At 35.8% G+C, this 20,347-nt stretch overlaps 1 protein-coding gene across 1 annotated transcript in view; it reads right to left on the bottom strand.

Annotated features, from left to right (window-relative positions):
• Positions 1–1,737: 1,737 nt before the first annotated feature.
• Positions 1,738–20,347, bottom strand: part of SLC7A2 (solute carrier family 7 member 2) — a 36,840-nt gene continuing 18,230 nt past the window's right edge. Inside the window, exons 2-12 of the mRNA XM_072335436.1 lie at positions 16,344–16,731; positions 14,981–15,136; positions 13,197–13,362; positions 12,510–12,646; positions 11,816–12,038; positions 9,128–9,267; positions 5,473–5,575; positions 4,391–4,596; positions 3,957–4,123; positions 3,069–3,177; positions 1,738–2,371 (exon numbers count right to left, since the gene is read on the bottom strand). Of these exons, the coding sequence (XP_072191537.1) occupies positions 2,184–2,371; positions 3,069–3,177; positions 3,957–4,123; positions 4,391–4,596; positions 5,473–5,575; positions 9,128–9,267; positions 11,816–12,038; positions 12,510–12,646; positions 13,197–13,362; positions 14,981–15,136; positions 16,344–16,716 (1,968 nt within the window). The 5' untranslated portion in view covers positions 16,717–16,731 and the 3' untranslated portion in view covers positions 1,738–2,183. The remainder of the gene's footprint in view (positions 2,372–3,068; positions 3,178–3,956; positions 4,124–4,390; positions 4,597–5,472; positions 5,576–9,127; positions 9,268–11,815; positions 12,039–12,509; positions 12,647–13,196; positions 13,363–14,980; positions 15,137–16,343; positions 16,732–20,347) is intronic.

Genomic DNA, 20,347 nt, shown 5'->3' with positions numbered 1-20,347 from the left:
CTATTTATTTCTTTCATCAAAACATTTCACATAGACTATAATCTACTTGTATTATTCTAGTAGGACATTTTAGTGTTTCTTTAACAACATCTTGGAAAACAATGACAAATTGCTCAAAGAAGTGGCTATAACTTATCAGTATTCGGATGAATTATGATACAGTAACAAACAGGACAGCATTGTCACTTACTCTATAGTTTCTCTTCATCCTCTGTCACAGCCATTTATAAGGGCCACCAGATTTTAGAACAATGGTTCTTGGGACAACAGCTGTTACAGGGTGCACATGCTGGAACCTCAGTTAAAGGGTAGGTGGTTTTCCTGTTGTGTGCTCCTTATCCTGTACTTTGAAAGAAAAACACAGGCACCTACAAGTGCTCTGCTTTGGTTTTCTAGCAAATGTCTTCTGATGATTTTCTCTGGATTGCTCTAAAACCAGGAATATGCCCCAGAAGACAAGCAGAGGTGAAGACCTTTTCAGGTTGCTGCTCCTTGAGCTGAGTAGCCAGCAGAGGCCACTAGTGCAACTCGTACAAATCCCTTCCGAAACAACAGTGCTTTAAAAAATACTCTCCTTCCAGTTCAAAGAAGAAAGGCATTAGACTACAAATTCATTCTTCTATGGGGTATCAGCACATTCCAAGGTTCTCTATCAAGAAGCACTCCTCTTTCTGCCTTCTACATTTAGGCTTACAACAACAAAACTCATTGTTAGATTAAAAAGCATGAGTCTATCACTGTGAAAAAGACAGAAAAAGACGGAAAGGGAGAGAGACAGAAGCAGCTTAACTGGTCTTTTTTTTCTTTTTCTTTTTTAATTCCAGCTGTTATAAAAAGGTGCTTTTCACTGTCAACCAACACCATTCTAACAGGATATAAAAATGTTTGTACCTAACAACAGAGATTAATACCAATGATGGCAATATGATGCTTCTGATTAAAACCTTCCGTGACAAAGTACAAAACAATTCTCTTGTACATTAGGGGAGTTATTTTTATAAATGACTTCTTGCAGAATAATTCCATATTGTGGAATCCTTCAAGGGTCTGAAGCCTATTATTTGCTGTGAAAAAGTGTTGAAATGTCTGGGTGCCCTTGTTAAGAAGTGTGACTTCTATGTTGAAAGAACAGTGTCCATTTTTGCTGTCTTTAGAATAATGGTTCACACAGCACTGCTGCAGTTACTTGGTTCTTTACATAAGTTAGCATTCAAACAACCTACTCACATGAATGGATTTGTAGGTGTAGATTTGGCTCACAAAAAATTGCTGCGCTAACATATTTTTATGGTTTGGTGATGTGCTGAAATACTACTTTGAAGAGCATTCTTTCTAAAGCCTGTGTTTGTTTGTTTGTTTGTTTGTTTTCAGCTCCCCTTCTATCTGAAAAGAAGGTAGGGATTTGGGGCATAAGTTTTCTGAAGAGAAGTTTTTGCAGAAAACATCCCCTCTTGGAAGCATTATTTTATATAAAGAGCATCTCTGAAGTGAAAAGAATTCATGTAAGACAGAAGTGAAAATCCTGAACAGGATTTAGAGGGAAATAAAGCCTTTAAAGGATCTTTTCTCTGAGTTCTTAATGGCTACTAATTAGTGAGTAATTCTTTCTTTGCTATTTTTATAGAAATATACGATCTTCTGCATTTTGCAAAGTATCAGATCTGTCAATTTATCGCTTATTTCACAATATTTTCCAGGCTTATCTTCGATTTATCTCCCATCTTTCCTCTGTAGGAAAAAAAAAAATAGTACCTTGTGCTTTAATAGCAAGTTAGTTGCTTTGTTATTTGGGACACCAGACCATGTAACAGAAATAAGGAGGACGTGTGAAAGGCACTTGTGTTCACAATGCAGTGTAAAATATCCTGAACTTCTCGCAAGCAGTTTTAAAGTTCTCCATACGTTGTGATTGTCAGCAACTGTGTATGTCAGTTTAAAAAATACGTCCGGATTTCTGCTTGCCAAAAAGGGTACTTCTCTTGTTTGTTTGTTTTATTTAAATATTAATCTCCATGCTGTCAGTTCTGAAATGATGAAGATGGATTAGCAGCTTGTCCAAAGCAACAACCAGGCCTTGTAGCAAACACCTTCAAAAGGCACAATGTTGGTAGAAAGCTTTTGAAATTTCAGTCCACACGTAAAATATCACTGAAAGGTTTAAAAGACTTGGGTGTTTACATAAATTAACATTCACTTGTCCTTTCATGTGCAAGAAATTTATCATTTTCATTTGCATTTTCAGGTCCATCCACCTCTTCCACAGGGTTCTTTTCTTGCAGCCCACTATTTTCAGAATATGAATCTTCATCTCCATCGCTTTGATGACCTTCAAGACTGTGTCTGATGCCGTAAGTAAAATAAATAATGAGGCCTTTCAAAAGGAAAAGGGGAAAAAAAATGGAAAAAGTTTAATAGGGTTTTAAGGCAAGTAGCACATCAAAAAGTCATTGTTTTTTACTGTCTGGCTGAGGAAATTTTCCAAAGCCAGGTATTAGAATAATAGCTCAGCCTTCAGGTCTTCCCTCTTTGTACAGAAATGGAGGTGCTAAATTTCAGTGCACCATTTCTGCATAACTGATTGCTCTAACAGAATCACAGAATCACTCACAGAATTGTAGAGGTTAGAAGGGACCTCTCAAGATCGAGTCCAACCCCCGTGCCAAAGCAGGCTCCCTAGACCAGGCCATGGAACCTAGTATCTCTAATTTATGAGTACATAAAATCAATGCAGTTTTCCATATCTTAAAGGAGAATGTCTAATATAGCAAAAAGAAAACTGTTACAAAAAGATTTCAGCACAGTTTTAGCTAAGTAGACTAGAAATAAAAGTATTGTAAATCACTGTTCTATAACTTTGATTCATCCCATTACCTCAAAACTATTTTTAAGGTTTTAGGTGTGTATACACATCCTTTCTAAGACATGATTTATTTTTTAACTAGAAATACTAGATGACTTTTACTAAAACATAGACTTTTGTTCCAATACTTAAAGGCAAAGTATTGAATTATCTAAGACAGGATTCATCAGTCCTAACAAAGGAGATTTAAATGAGCAGATGTACCTACCAAGTGCCATCCAGATGCTAAACCTGATCCAAGTGTCTGTGCTTAGTTGTACCATTAGATAAATATTTACCAGGACACTGAGTGATGGTAAAAATGGCAAGAATGGAACCTGAAGAAAAATATTTAAAATATTCATAATATTAAATATAATTTCTTGCATATATCAACTATTTATGTCATACTTTAGTTATACAACATGAGCTAGGGGTGATAAATCTCACTAAGAAAGAATGGGAACATTTTCTTATTGAAGTATAGTAAAATTTTGCTTTTCAGTATTTATATATAGATATACATATATAAAGAGAGACCATTTTCTACATATCTTATGCATTTAAAGTAAGTTATCTTTAAAATATGTTCTCTAAGGCTGTGCAGATCATCGTTCAATGCATACTAATGAAGTCCTGAATGTACAGCTGAAAAGTATCATTTCCATCTTTATAGATATATCCTTTTTTCCAAATTGCCTCCCTGGTTCCATCAGATTTCTGAATTGTTTTCTAGTGTCTAAGTGTTCAAACTGAGGACTAAATTTGCTTCTGCCTGAAAGAAAAGCTAGAAGATCTGTGTTATCAGGCCCACCAGTTGTTAGCAGCAACCCAACAGTTATGCTCTTTTCATATGGCCAAATTCATATGTGCGTCACACATTCAGTCTGCTGGTAGCAAAATCCTTTCCCTAGTACTGAGATCTGGATAAGACCTACCCATGATTCAGCTGTGAGCATCTACTACCTTTACAGTCACCATAAAAAGAAAAACTTATGATAATAGCAGTGCAGTAATGAAAGACTACCTGGAAAAGGGCTGTCTCTCTCTCCCTCTGCCCCTCTCCCACTTCTTAGAATACATCCAAACCTCCCATTAGAGCTATTATTTTATTCACCATAAAGGCCACTTTCTGCTGGTTCTGAGGCTGCCTTTGGATGAGGAGAATGGTAACTATGAAGAGCACCACCAATGCAGCAAGAAGGCCAATACTCCAGGGCTCCAACTTAGCAATGAAATGAGTCCCATATGTAGTGAGAGCACTCAAGCCACAAACCAAGAAAGCTGTGTGAAAAACAAAATGATGGAAATAGCATTGAAGAGGAAGCGACTTTTAAGAACGATGATATTGGAACTTCAGTATGAAATGCTACGAAAATAGTCAAGTAATGGAAAATACATGAGATTACAGACTAATTCCATCATGAAATACAAAAGCATTATCCAGAACGATGCATTAATGATGACCGAGGAAAGGTACATTATTACTGAATGTTTAATTCTGTCTGTAATAAAATTCCATTACTTACATTAATGCTGTATATTACTTACCTAACAGGCCCACTAAACAGTTAACAGTAGTTGCAGTCTGTTCTGTAGGTAAACTGGATGGATTAATCAGAGTCTGAAGACTGAAGTGACTCTCCTGTATCATATTTATCTGCGATTCACTTACTGCAGATTCTCTTTCTGATGCAGCCAAAGCTGCTTTTTCTGGAGAATATCTGGGCTGCTCATAGGTTAAACTGGGTTGGTACCTATGCAAAAAAAACAAGTAGGGTAATAAAAAATGGAGTTTACTCTGGGAGTTGAAGGAATATGCCTCTATGAATACATTTAAGTACTAACTGCTTTGCAGTAGAGATTGAGCATTTCCCAATACATGAGAGAATATGATTGGTCGCTATCTTACATAAACAAATTATGGCAACTTTTTTTGCCATGTTTGTTTGTTTGCTTGTTGGTTTTTCAAGCTATATGAATGCACCAGTGGGTCAGATAAATTACCAGTCTCACACAAAAGTGAGGATCTGGTGGTCAATAGCAGGGAAGGGGTAAGGAAGTTTCTGCAGTGGCAAGCTCATTCTGCTTTGCTTCACATAAGGGGCCTATTACCTGGCATAAACTGTAACTTTATTCCTTGTTAGAATGTAAGTGTATTTTTAAAAATACATACTTAAGATAAGGCAGTAGGGGATAAAATAATCTTCTCTGAAGTGGAAATCATTGAAATGTTGAATGAATTCAAGCTCTATAGTTTTCAAGGCTATTGATTTAGCCTTGTTTGATAAACAACAAAGATTGGCATTTTAAATTTAAAAGAACAGAATAAATATAGAAATGACCTACAGCTATCAATATATTGATGTTATTAAACTGTTTTACAAACAGAAGGAATAACAGAGTTCCACTGACAATTAGCAATGATCTCAATTGTTGAGAGCTAATATTCCCTTCTATCAGTGTTTCCTTTGACAGGTAAATGTTTCTCAGTAGTTTTTTATATGCATACAGATAGCTCTCAAACATTTAGTTATAAAGTAAAAAACATCCACTGCAGATGTGACTCCTGTTCAGATAGTGAACAACACAATATAAACCACAGTAAAACCGAAAGGGTGTTTTTGACTCACCTAAGAATGAGGACACAGGTTGCCACAAGTGAATAAGCAAGAAGTGTGCCAATAGACATTATGTCCACTAAAGCCTTTAGGTCAAAGAGAAATGCCATAATAGCTAGAAAAGAAAATGCAAAATTTGTATGAGGCTTACATACTAAGTCAAGATTTTAAAGTCTGTCACCAGTGTAACTTCAAATTGCTCTACTGAGAGCAATATGAGTGAAATCACAGTAATCCTTAAAAACACATTCGAAGTCATAGCCAACAGTTTTGAACCTAATTTCCTACAGTTGGGAATCTCATTCATATGGACAGGCACATTGATGGGCCATACAGTCATGCTGCATAATCAAGCAATTTGTATTGGATTTATTAGAGCAGAAATACTTGCATACATGGCTTGCTGAATGGCAGCCACGTTAAAACACATCTTTATAAAAAAGATTCTGATGCCGTGAAAGAATCTCATAAAAGTTAAGAGATGGCTCCCACTGCAAAGCAGAGGAACAATGATGCGACCCAGTAAGTGTGTAAAATTTACACGGATTTCAGAGTAGTCTCTGTGTAAATTTATGAAGTTTCTTTCAATAAAACAAGTGTTACGTTTGTTCAATTTAATTATCTTACTAAAACCTTCAAGTGGCCTTCAAGAAAGACAGCAAAATATCACATGAAATAGTGTTCTTAAGATCGCTGAAATAGAAATTTCCATGGTACTCTGAGTAATTATGGCAGACATTTTGTCTATAAAAGCTAATGTCACCTTCATCTGGAGATTCATTTTTGTCTATGCTATTTGCACACAGAGAACTCACAGGGAAACTAGCACAGTTAATTGAAACTAACTGCCACTAAATGAGAGGCTAGCATTAATTGCTATATGGTCAAACAGCTCTTAAAGTATTTGTATTTTACTCACTCTATTGATATACATAAATAATCTATAAATATTTTATCTTTTTAAAAATCACTGTTTCTTATAATAGAAGAAAAAATTAAATGTAACCTTTATACACTGTACATGCATGCATACACAAACTTTTCTATATTGAGAAATGATTATATATAATATTTACTTTATAAATACTTTTAATATATGTGTAGACAGGTGTATCAGTGCACAAAAACACAGAAACACACATTCCCCTCTTTTTGGATTCTGACCAAAACATGACCTCAAAAAGCATGACTGGTGTGATACAGAAGTTCTGTTTCATTTGCTAGTCTCCTCTTCCACTGAAGGGAAAAAAATCATCCTGTTCTCTTTAAAGAGGCTGGATGTTCATAAATCCAAGAATTCAGTTATTGTAAGAAGTCATAACTTCATACATGTGACAAATTTCTGAATATCTCAAGGCTTTGTATTCTCAAAATGTGTAGGGAAGCAAAGCTGAGAAAGAACAGAACCTGTAATAACTAAATATACAGTAGCTATGTTTAATTTTGAATTCTAGCTTCAAAAGGCTACTTTGTAGCCAAGGTCGTTTTCTTATACACCAGATCAAACTGAAAAACTCTTGTAAGTTTCTGATTAAGAGAAAAAAGAAATGCTTTTTCATCTTTCTTAATTCTACTCAAGTTCTACATAATGATGGAAGACAAATTTACAGTTAAGGAACTGTAAATGGACAACTAAATATTTCTCCATGTGCAGAGTTTCAGCATCATAATTGGGATATGTGAAAAAGTAAGTCACGGTAACAGCATGTGACAACTGACTCAGCTTTAGTCATGACCTGGTAACTTTAATTGAGGCCAAGCACCTAACAGGCTAACAGGATAAAGGATAACATTTCTGAAAGCTATGAAACAATCCATACTAGGATTTATTAGGAAAATCAGATAATATGAGCTGTTGCACTTATTTTTAACTATCCTGGCAAAACTATTTATGACCACAAGACACCAAATATGCATTAAAAATAAATAAATTTTTTAAAAAAGCTGTCTTCAGATAAATTATTGATACACCAAATTCCCCACAATATCTAAAAGCAACTCCATGAGACTGCTGTTGCACAACTACAGTCAGGGCTGTACAGCTACATCAATTAGTTTACCCTTTAGGTAACATGGCTTTATCCCCTTCATCACCGTGATTTCAGCTAAAAGTGTTAATTTCATCCCACATAACTGCACTACCAAATTATTATAGGGGAAAAAGTCAGTAACATAAATTAAAAGTCAAAATAGAGTGTTTTAATATTAGCTCTGAACTCACTTTAAATCAATGTTAACCAGGTTGCTGAATGTTATAAGGCATGTCTTTCGTATTTTAGTTTTAACGCATTTATGTACCTTGAAGTTAAATATATCCAGTGCTTCCACTTTCTTAAATAATTAGACATCCCTCTGAAATAACCCACTGGAAGATGGGCAGTGCCATTTCAGGAAGTATAGACAAAAATGAAACAGCTGTGTGTTAAAAATTTCTCTTTGTGAAACACAGCAGCTGGCAGCAGCTCCCAAAATGCTGTTTTACTAAAATATATTTGGGTGTGTACATGTATACATATATATTTATACATATATATATATGTATATATACACACACACATGCAAATATATACTATATATATGCACACACACATAACTTCCCCAACACACACACAAGCACATACCCCTCAACTCTAACTTGGTAAGCTTATACCAAAATAGAACCGTTTTTCTTTAGAAGAAAGTGAAAAGAAAATCTGTGTATGTATTTTACATAAAAGCTGATAGCACTGAAAATACAGGGTTTTTTTTCTCACGTCTCATAATAGAAAACTTGACAACTTCCCTATTACAGATGTGGTACATATATCTATGTCCACTGGACAAGAAAACCCTATGAGGATAGTATCAGCCTAAGGGACACAGATCAAGTAACAAGCTAATTCACAGTACAAGAAGTTAATATTTAAAAATAAATAAATAAATGAAAATGATTTTGGATTCTGTGACATTAAAGACACTACCACCATCAGGATTGGTATGATTTAGAGTTCTTATACCCCTTGATTTTATTCCCATCTTACATGCAAGGGAAGTTAACAAGCAGCCCTTTTTCAAAAGTATGAATTACCATGCACGTGCACAGAGTGTTCAAATCTCAGTTTTAATAAATATGGGCTTTGAGAGCTTACCAGAGATGACCCCTGCTGTCAAGGTGGCAAAAACTGGTGCCTGCCTCTTACTCACTTTGGCAAGAAAACTAAAGAGTAAACCATCGCGTGCCATGGCAAACAGAATTCGGGGCAAAGGGAACATAGAGCCGAGAAGACTAGAACAGAAAAATGTATAGTTCAAATACAGGTTATTAAAAGCACAGTGCTTTACTGGTAAACCCAACTACACGAAAAGAATGCTTGGGAGAGTTAATGGGTTCTGCTTTAGTTTTGGTTTAGGCTCTGTGTTGCTGCTCTTGGTTTTCTGTTCAACTGATCAGTGTTGTTCTGAGGGTTGTTGATTATTTTGAACCTAGGCTTTGAAAGCTCTTGGAGATTAGCAAACAAATACAAAATCTGTGGTAAAGAAAAGTTTCACTGGTCGCCTGCTTTTCCTGACAACAGTTATGCTTGATCAATGAAAAGCAAATCAAAATTGCACAACAGTGTTCTATTTCCACATATGCAACACACTTAGCAGCGCACCTCTCTTTACAAGGATCAGCTCTTAGTCTCACCTGCTACTGCACCAGACGATAGAGTAGCAACTAGTGGGGTCTTCGTTTTGGAATTGATTTGAGCTAGATATTTGAAAAGCAACCCATCCTTCGCCATAGCATAGATTACACGTGGCATTGGGAAAATGGATCCAAGAAGACTGAGTAAAAAGCAAACACATGCAACATAGCAAACACAGTTCATGCAGAGCTGTACCATGGAAAAGATAAACAATGCTAATTAATGGCATGTACGTAAACTTATGATCATAAGACAGCAGACCTGTATCATGGAAAAGATAAACGGTGTTAATTAATGTCATGTACAGAATCTTATGATCATAAGACAAAATCAGAAAGCCACATAGCCAAAGATACTACAGATCAGACAGAAACAGAAATGTCTTTTTTTCCCCATAAAGTTGATAGCCTTTTTGTTTGTTTGTTTGATTGTTTTTAACTTAGGAATTGGAATTTCTTCATTAGAGAGAATTCAGGTTAGCAAAATAACTCTTGCCATCACTGTAGTTCTTGGGTATTAGTGGACCAGGAACATATTCCAGGTCACACTAACTGCAATTAAGCTTCAGTATTACTCAACAAAGTCTGTCAGTCAGCAGCAGCAACTCAATAAGCATTAGCAGCATCTTTTATGCTTCACATTTCCATGTGAGGCTGCTGATTAACAGTAATTCAAAGTAAGCACCAACAGTTACAGTTGAGCACATGGTCTCTTTCCATTAAAGCTCCTCAAGCCAAGCTTTGCTAAGATTGTTTCCTTTATGGAAGGAGTAATTATTTTAGATTTGTTATTAGCAGCACACAGAAAGCTTTTAAACTGTCAATAACTCAAAGCTCTTTTTAAACAGACTTCTTACATTAGGTGGTTTCTTTCCCTCAAAATTAAATAATCATAATTATGAAAACAAAAATAAACTTTGAAAGGACAAAAGGCAAATTCATAGCCAATACAACCTCTGCAGCAGCAAACTAGCATTTAAGCAGCTGAATGGTTGCCTTAGATAGTTCAGGATGTCAACTAAAGCACTTAAAGAAGGCTCAGATTTTACATACCACAGATGCTAAGTACTTCTGGTAATGGGTTAGATGCACATGAGAAAATCTCATGAGATAAGCATTTCACATTAACTGATTTTGATATCTGAATGTTCTTTTCAAGAATGAATATTTACTAAACAGGGCAACAGTTTATTCTTCAAATAAGGATACTGTTAAAATCCACAACTAAATTTGTGCTGTTCTGACTTTGTACATTGTATTTATCATACATCTCTTTAAGTGGATTCACATCAATAATGGAAACACCAACGAACATCTTTACCCAGAGGAAACAAGTTCACAACGTAACATAATTAGAGGTAACCATTTGAACCAAAAGCAATGATCTGATTTATTTATTTATTTTTGTTAATTATACTTCTAAACTGGAGAATATGATATACAGTATCTTCTGATTTGCTCTAAACTGACACAAATCAACAGAATGAAAGATTAACCTCTCCAAACAAGGAAATATAACACTTCAAAATACACTGGAAACAGACCAGGAGTTCAAATTTCTGAAATAGTGTTTTACTATCATCTCAGTTCATTTTGTTTTCTAGTATTAGTTTACACTTATATATGATTTTCACTATTTATCAGTATAGAGGAAAATTTGAGTGGATCTCCCTATGACAAGTAGATAGAAAACAACTATAATTTCAGAATGAACTGCAAAAATTATATTCTTCAGTCAGCCACATAAGCTTTTATGTAATTCTGAAACTATTTCCTCTTTGTGCCATCTTCTACATCAAAATATTCCCTTCCTTTAAATCATGATCCAGCCTTAGTGTGACCATCTTCATCACACTGATGCTCACCAGGGTTATCTCAGAGTACTGTCAGCATTCCTGCTTAAGCAGGTATGCCTTTTTTCTTTGTGGAAAACCAGCCCATCCTCTAATCACTGAAGCTCACTTGGACAACTCCTTAGCTCCAAAACCTCTAGTAGAAGACTGGAATTGGCATTTTTCTATCCCTAAATTCAAGCACTAAGCAATATTCTATTTTATGAAAGTGTTTACACCACATTACAACTAGGCTGTGATACATATATGACACGCTTATATATTCTATGCTTTCCCTGATCTTTTTAATTAAAATAAAAGGTTATATTCACAGTTTAATAGCAGGAAATATATTACCCTATTGTCACAGATGTAATCTACATCTCAAATAGTCCTATAAAAATCAGAGGATGAAATGATATCAGAAGACAGATTGGCTATTGATAAACAGGCAATGAAGATGATAAGAGGAGACAGGCATTTGTCCTTTCAATTTTGCCTGCAAATACGTGGAGTTTGTAAATTTGTTGATTGAGATGGCTTGCGAAACAGGACAAAGGCAGTGAGGTATATTTAATCAGGTAATAGAGGTAACTTGCAGTTCATGTATCTAAAAATAGTTATTTAATAAATGATTTCTGGGTAAAAAGTCAAAGAGGCAGAGTTCAATAACAGTAAAGCTTAAACAGAAACAAATACTAATGAAATTACTGTGAAGATAATCTGCCTAAGACTAAAACATGCTTCTAAAACTAATGCTAATCCTCTGCATGAAGTGAGCCTTCAAAACAAACACATTATTTTTAAATGTCTTGTAATATCCATCAACTTTTGCAAAGCATATAAAAGTCTTTACCTTGTAGACAAAGCACAGAGGGATCCCACTGCTACAACATATTTTGCAGGACCCCATCCAACATATGCAAATGCTACTGGCAGAGGACTTTTCTCATCTAGCAGATAATATGGCATCATAAGAGTCAGTGCAGCTGAAACACCAAAATAGGCCATGAAGCAAACAAGCAACGACACCACAATTCCTATGGGTATGGCCTTCTGAGGATTCTTGACCTCTTCTCCTGAAAACAAAAGAAAGAAAAAACAAAACAAAAAACACAACAGAAACTGTTACTATTACATTCACCTTTACAAGATAATATCACAGACAAACGAACATGTTCATAAGCCTAAACCCTCAGAATTGTATCTACAGAATAAATTTTAAAATCTGCACAAATTAAGATTGGTTATTTTGCTGCCAGAAATGGCATTTAAAAAACAAAACAAAACAGGTATAATTAATGGACATAAAATACATTCTATATTTAGAATTGTCAAAACCCATCACATCTAGTTATTCTCCTGTAATTTGTAAGTTCTAACTACTCAATCCATATTTTCCATATATAATTTAGAAGTGATATCTCAGAAAACTCTTAAAAATCGGTGGTCAGTTAACATGATTTGGGCAGGAAAAAAGTCTAAAAAAGACATATTATGTCCCTTTGCCCCCACTCCCAAAAGCTACCACACACACATAAATACTATACCAGTTGTTGCAATGCAGTCAAATCCTACAAAAGCATAAAAACAGGTTGCAGCACCAGCCAGTGTTCCTGTGAAACCATATGGCATAAAGCCACCACTCCCATATATACTTGTCACATTCTTGTAGGATGAAAAATTCCTGTGAATAATAAAAATACAGAGGAAAAACACTTTATTTTTTATTACTGGTAGGTCAAACATACGCATCTTACTCCCCTGCACCTTAAGTAACAGCATAAGAAGACACATTCGTGTGAAAACTTCTGAGACAAAAATAACAGTAAATGGAATAATACTTGAATCTAGTAAATATCATCTTATCCCCTTTGCTGTTTGTGGCAGAGTATTAAAATTCTAATGGCATAAGAAACTCTCATTGTCATACTCACCCACTGTAATTAATTCATGGCTAAAGGACAAGAAGCCAGTAACTTCTCAAATGACCACATATAAAAGTCTTGAAATATGACAGGATTTTATTTATTTATTTATTTTAGGAAAATACAAACAAGAAAAGAAAAAACACTTTCTAAGGGAATAGAAAGTTAATCATTCTCAACAACCGAGCTGTCTGTCAATAGCAATCTGTTACCTGCAATAGTGCAAAAGCACGTATAACATAAAATTGCTTGGAATGTGAGAAATACATTTGTAAAAAGTAATTTTAAAATATTTTTAAGAGTACTTACTCTGTTATTGCAGAAAGGTTTATGAGATATTCTTCACTTATTCTCCAGTTGTCAACATCTCCTTTCACAAAACCAGAAATCATAACGAAGAGTAGAACCAAGATGTTAATAGCCGTGAAAATTTTATTCACCCATGCAGATTCTTTTACTCCAAATGATAACAGACCTATAAAATAAAAGGAATTTTAAAACATGAGCTGTCATGTACAGTAAAGGAGCTATTTTCAAGAAGACATATTTGTCAAGACAACAAATAATAAAAACAGCAATAGATTTTATGTGTTTAGCACAAATTTAGTAAACTGACAGCACGGCAACAGACAAGTGTATTGGAAACCATAAAACCACAACTTTCTTTAACTGTACTCTTGAAGTATTCACAAGTGTTTTGAACACCTGCTACTGCTTTTCTGGGATTCTACTTCATATCTCTATATTATGCGACAGAACCAGCTAATTAACAAATCTTTTAGAATAAATGCATGCCTCCAGTTCATATGAATCTCTCATTTACAGAGATTCTATTCAAAAAAGTATGATACAAAATATGCTTGCCTTGAGTTCCAGACTGGTGCATTTAAGTGATAGGAAAGTTATTTCATCAGGATCCTAATGTCTAACAACTGGGAGCATAATAATATTTTAATAGAATAACAGGTAGAAAGCAGACCAGGAAAAACTGAAAAGAGTGGGAAAGTCTGTCTTCTCTGCACTGCAAGCATTGCCACTAATATCACATACAAGCTTTTCCTCATTATTTAGAGATTAACTCGGAAAATGTTAAGCCTCTCAAGACAAAGTCTAAAAAAAATATCTGACTCTGCTAATGAGATACTTTCTATCTCGTCATAGCACAGAGGTTATCATACAAGCTGCTCAAGGTTTCTGCATAAATGGTATTCTGACTACGATTTCTGGAAGTACAGGTGTGGAATCACCTTGGGAATCTCTACACTGCAATGTAACTCAGTGTAAATGCATCCTAAGTTTAAATGAATCTGTTTTGTTTTTTTTATTTTTATTTTTTTCTTCTCATAACTCAAACAAAACCAAATACCAGATGGAAGAAATGAACTGAAGATACAAACACAACCACAAATTAAGGCTTCCTATGTTATTTTATTGCTCAGTTTTTTTTTTGGAGAGACCTATCAAAAGCTTAAAATGCACTAGCCACTCATTGTAACACCAGGAGCTGAACGGAAATGTTTTCCCCACATCTCAAGAGAGTTTGAACACAACTAATATTCCAGATGTGTAAAAGCTCTAGTGAACACTGAAACGCTTCTAGTTGAAAAATGAAATGATTCTAGTTGTTTAAAACAAATCATACCCCTTAAAACACACCTAGCATTTCCTTCACTTAACTTTAAGAACATTTGCTTTTGGAAAGCAAATGAAAATGTGCAAAAAAGGTGCAGCATTTTGTAAATTTCTAAGGCCTCAAAAAGTGTATACTTGGTATGAGTTCTTGTAATTTAAAAATATGACAAGATTTTCCTTAATCGATGTGTATTACAGACTTTATAAAACCTACCAACAAGTGATTATTTTATGTTTCATCCTCAAGGACAGTATGCATAAAAAAATAAAAAAAATTTAAAAAAATTATATAAATTTAATTCCCAGAGTCATTTTGTCAATGCACAAATATTCATCTAAACAGCTCAGATACTATCCCATATTTCTGATACGACACACATTGCAGCTTGGCATTTTTTTGTTTTCGACTGTAAGAAACACTCTGATATTACAACCATCATAAATGAGATATTTGTCTTTACCTGATAAAAGCAATATAAGGAATACAGCAAAAAAGTCAGGATACTCTGCCAGACCAGGGTAATTCATTTTGAAGTAGGTTCTGAAGAAGTGACCAATCTGTTTTCCGAGAAGTTCATCAAAGGTGCCACTCCAGGCTCTTGCTACACTTGATGTACCTTCATAAAATACGTGCAAATTTAGAGCTTTGCATGAATGCAGTGAGACACCGTTTTTAGAGCTTTGCATGAATCCAATGAGATACCATTACCTCTATTGAAAAGGAAGCAAAACTAAACACGCTGCCACTTTTATTTAGAGATTTTAACATTGTAGATTTTCACCTAGTAAATGACAGCGTACTATACTGCAACTAAAATATACAAATCTGTACTTAATTTGTTCCTAAAATATTGCAAAAAACTATTTCTACACCATTTATATTTGATGTTCTTCTGGAAGACAATTATTTCAAAAGTCAAAATATGATGTGTATGTTAAACAATACAAAACAATGGTTTAGTAAATAACATGAAGGAAAATCTGTCCACCAGGAAGTAAAGCAATTAAACACTAGGAAGATGTATATCACTAGAGTTAGTATTTAAGACTAATGCCCTCCTCTGGTAAAGAATGTACATGACTACACCTAAATACAACCTTATTCTTACCACTTTCCTACTAGGAATGCACTACAAAACAACACTCAGGTCTATTGATTTTGTAGTGGTTTGGGTAACAGTCCTGTAGTTAGGTAATCGCATACAGATAGGTATGCTTATACACCGTATAGTAGAACATGTACTTCTGGTAGAAAACGCATCTAAATCAAATCTGTCATCTTTGACAAAGCACTGAAGCAGTTCTTTAAACATCTCCCACATAAGCACTGTTACTTCTCAGACCTGGTCAACTTTGTGTTTTATGAGATCACAAGACAGAGCATTTAATTAGTATGAGATAATATTAAGAAGTTAGGAACTAAACATCATGACTTTCTTTAGGGGAGATACTACAGTGGCCCTGCCAGGCAGGGGGGTTGGAACTTCATGATCCTTGAGGTCCCTTCCAACCCAGGTCATTATGTGATTCTGTGATATAGCGATGGGAGTGGGCTCAGGTAAATGTCTTTGCTGTGTTTTCTACTGATATTATTCTTGCTGATCAAATACAGCAATAAAATCATGTTTATTCTTGTACATCATCACTACTGCTTAACACATCTTATTTGATAAGGAAATAACTTAATCAAATGACCTTGGTTATTTGATCCTAGTAGGATGGAAAAGCAACAGCAGCTAAGTACAGAGACAGAGAGAAACAAATCCATTTCTGATATCTGCTTCTTCAGAAAGTCTCAGGTCCCATGTTTGCTCTTAGACTTACCTATAACATAGGATAAAATGAGATTCCAACCAGTGATAAAGGCCCACAGTTCACCAACAGCTACGTAAGTATACAAATATGCAGAACCAGTCTTGGGAACACGAGCACCAAACTCAGCATAGCAGAGACCTGCCATCACAGATGCCAGGGCAGCAATGAGGAAGGAAACAACAATGCTAGGTCCAGAATTAGATTTGGCAACTTCTCCAGCAAGGACGTAGACACCAGCACCAAGGGTACTTCCAACTCCCAGTGCTATAAGGTCCAGCGTAGATAAGCATCGGCACAACGAGTCCTCAAGACCTTCCCCCTTGACATTCTTCTTACGCACCAGGCATCGAACAAAGGTCAAAGCTGGTCCACAGGGCAACATGGTGGATGGAGAGCTCTGAAACAAAATAAATCATTGCAGTGCATAGCAGGTAGCACTGTAACTTAGCAGAACAGCAAAATAAATACATTTAAATGAAGAACTTCAGTCACACCTATTAATATATTTATACTCCCATACGATGATGAATAAGACAGCATGTGCTTTTCCCCCACAAATCATTCGAGGGATTCAGTTATATTTAGGACTTATTTCTCCAGGGGAAAAGAAATAGTTTTGGTTTACTATACTGCTGTAATGGAAAGAAGAAATCGCTTCTCTTTATCTGTTGCTGGCTTCTTAACCATTTCTTAAACTGTACCAGAATAGACATCTATCAACTCACACATCATTAGGGTTTTCAAGATAAGGATCAACATGAACATAAATACAGATTTTAAAGATGTAACACTAAAGTATCAAGACTATGAACACCAAAAGCTTTAAAATCCAGTGCTCTGACACAGCCAATGCAATATCCTTTTGGATATTCCCCTTTGGATTCAAATAGTATGGCTTTTGCCTCTAGAATTCACTTCGGTAAAACTGCTTGAAAGATTAAAGCACTGTTTCTACTCCCTCCCACATCAACAAAGTTTCCCAGAACCAATTATCTTTAAAAGAGAGATGTGTAAAACTCTCCCTGGTAAACGTTTAACAAGAACAGATATAAGAAGAGTTCGGTAAGAATTAAGTGAAGCCATCTGCCATTTCCCCAAACTGACATCTACTGTTACAATCTATATCATGCTCATATATTCTATATCTGCTCATATATTCTGCCATACTTGTATCAGTATTCTGGATCAATAACAGGCATTTCTACTTATCACTAACAGCAATGATTTTCCATCAAGAGGGATGTCTTACTATGGCAGTATTTGCTCCTGGAACAAGGATTCAGATGCAAGAAAACTGCAATTCTGAATGGCTTCCTGAAAGTAAAAAGATCCCTTGGATATTACAGAGAGAGAAATCTGAGCAGAAACAGTTTCCTCCTGTTCCTGTAACTCTCCCATGTACACTGTCATGCTGCTTTAGTCTTTAAAGAGACTCATTAAAAAAAGTCTCTACTTGACTTTCAGGGAAAGGGAAGTTGGAAGTATAGAAAACAGATTTGAATAGCTCAGGCAGACACTTAGAGCTGGTTAAAAAGATGATAGCTGTCCCAGGACTGAGCAAGGAGATGAGGCAGGCAAGGTTTTTTGCTGTTTTGGTTTGGTTTGTGTTTATTTATCTTTTTCCTCCTCAAATAGATCATTGATATTTCATTAACGGGAAAAACTGTTCTGGCAGACTTTGTTCTCAGAACATTAAACACTTTCCAAGGCTTTTGTTGTTCAAATGGATCTCAGATTACTCCACTCGTTTGCACTTCACTATAAATCCTGAAGATTATTAAGTCATCTAACAGTGGCCAGCTGGGTGCCACTATGGTTTTTTCTTCTGAAAAGCAGTATTTTTTTAAAAATACGTTGTTTTTTTTTCTTTCTGCTTCTACTTTCTCTGGTTCCTGTGGAAAGAACAGGGGGGTGAACTGGTGATCCAGAGGTCCCTTCCAAATTCCATGATTGTTTATGAACAGGACACTGGTTCTTGCCAGTCACAAGTCAGTAAGGTGAAATACCTATTCTGACTCCAACCCACCCTTTCTTCTTTAGTCTTCTTTGCACAAGCAAAGAAAAGGTAGAAGACGCAAACTTCATAGAGACAAAAAAAACACTTCACACACAAAAGACACAATATTTTAGGTATATTCATCCTTTCTTAGCCCTGAAAAATACATATCCTAGATGACCACTGCAATTCTGAATGCCTTACACTGGCTACTAACTACCTGTGTAAGCAAAATGAATGTCTGACCGCTACTTCACAACATCTGTTGCTGTGCCCCACGCACAGTGCACTGCGTCAGACGTGTGCCCTATTCAGATTTAGATGAGACACTGGAAGAACCTACAGAAACAAGAAGGCAATGGCTGGGAGTGCCTTTTGGTGGCAGCATTGTCCTGGACAACCTCACACTGACTGCAGCCATGCTCAGAAAAGGCCTTACTCCTGCTGCATTCAAAACATGTTGCGGCCTCTGCAACGTCTTTACTCCTGCTGCCACCAACTCCAGCCGAGCCCCTCAGGCCCGTCCCTACGCAGCTGAGCAGCTCTGGCTCTTCTCAGAGAATTCCTCACAGCTTCAGCTTGATGCTTACAGGCATTTATCTCTAATAAGATATCTAGTAAGGCTAGAGGCAGATCCAGTCCACTTCTCCTGTTCAAATCTGTGCCAGGTCTACTTTACAGAGACATCTGTCACAAGCAAGTTATCTATGAAGTCCATTTGTCACTGACCTTGGCAAGATGCCTTTGTTCAAAGCAAACTGAGATGGCAGCTCCTGACTGCTCACTCTGGGTCACTGCACTCCTGAAACCTCTCTTAGATTAGGTTTTTCTTTTGCTACAGATAACTCTGTAACACAGAAAATGTCTTCAACAGTCCTCTGGAAAAGGGAGGACCCAGTTTAACTGCATGAGAATTGAAAGTCAATGCTCAGTCCACATTCAAACCTCTCCCTTCCCGAATGCATTCCTAGAAAGAAGTCCACAGCTGTTCATGTCACAGCTTGCAGTTTTTCCCTTTCAACTGCATTACAACAAAGAGATCAACAGGACAGGGGGGGACCTTGTTTTGACAAGAGGGGTATTGGATAGATCTAACATGGGAAAAAAGAAAAACATCTTCATATCTCATGGACATAGACAATATTTGTTGGAGTACCGGAATAACCGCAGAATCTTCTCTTATCCCTTTCACTCTCTATTATCTTATTGGTTTCTCTCTACAGTAGCTGCTGACAAAACCAGCTTCTTAATTTCAGTCATTCCTTATCACAGAACCTCTGGCTGTAAAGCAGACAATTGACTACCTTATTGCTGCTCATCTGAATGCCATCCCAAACAGATGAGCTCAGTCTTACAATTCATACCAGGTCTCCCATTCAGTTGCTGGCCAGCTGATCAGGAACATTTAATGGCCATTTAGTGTTAGGCTCTTTTAGAAGCACAAATTTGGCCTAAGTTATATCTACAAACACGGTGCAAGGGGCAAAGTCTCCATTTGGAAAGTATTTGTTTATCTTTAAAACTGCACTGGGTACTTCACAGTCTGTAAAACCTACACAAACTATCAGTTTTCTACTCCAAAACAAAACACAAACAGGTGGATAACAATAGAGCATAAAAGTAACTGCCGTATAAGGTCAGTGTGCGCTGTACCAAACTTTCATTCAAAAATAACATTTTAATTATGTAAAATAAGTTATTTAAATCATTACATATCAAATCCAAGCTTCAGATGGGGGAAAAAAAAACTTCTGATTAAATTAGCGCTGCACTGCAGCTGCAAATCAATACTTTGTACACAATTTTCCATTAAAGATTCCAATTAAAAAGGGAAACATTCTCCTACAAGCAAGTATTATAAAGCCGTATAATACCCCTGAAAGTTGTTATACTGTTATGTATATTTAAAGATTCCTTTAGCAAAAGTAATTTAAAGATGATTTACTTCTAATTTATATTGTTAATTTCTTGTTATATACTATAACATATGGTAAGTGTTAGGTGCAGTAGTTTAACA

The sequence above is a fragment of the Excalfactoria chinensis genome, chromosome 4 (assembly GCF_039878825.1).
Source record: "Excalfactoria chinensis isolate bCotChi1 chromosome 4, bCotChi1.hap2, whole genome shotgun sequence".
Taxonomy (NCBI): Eukaryota; Metazoa; Chordata; class Aves; order Galliformes; family Phasianidae; genus Excalfactoria; species Excalfactoria chinensis.
This window is presented reverse-complemented; position numbering and strand designations above follow the sequence as displayed.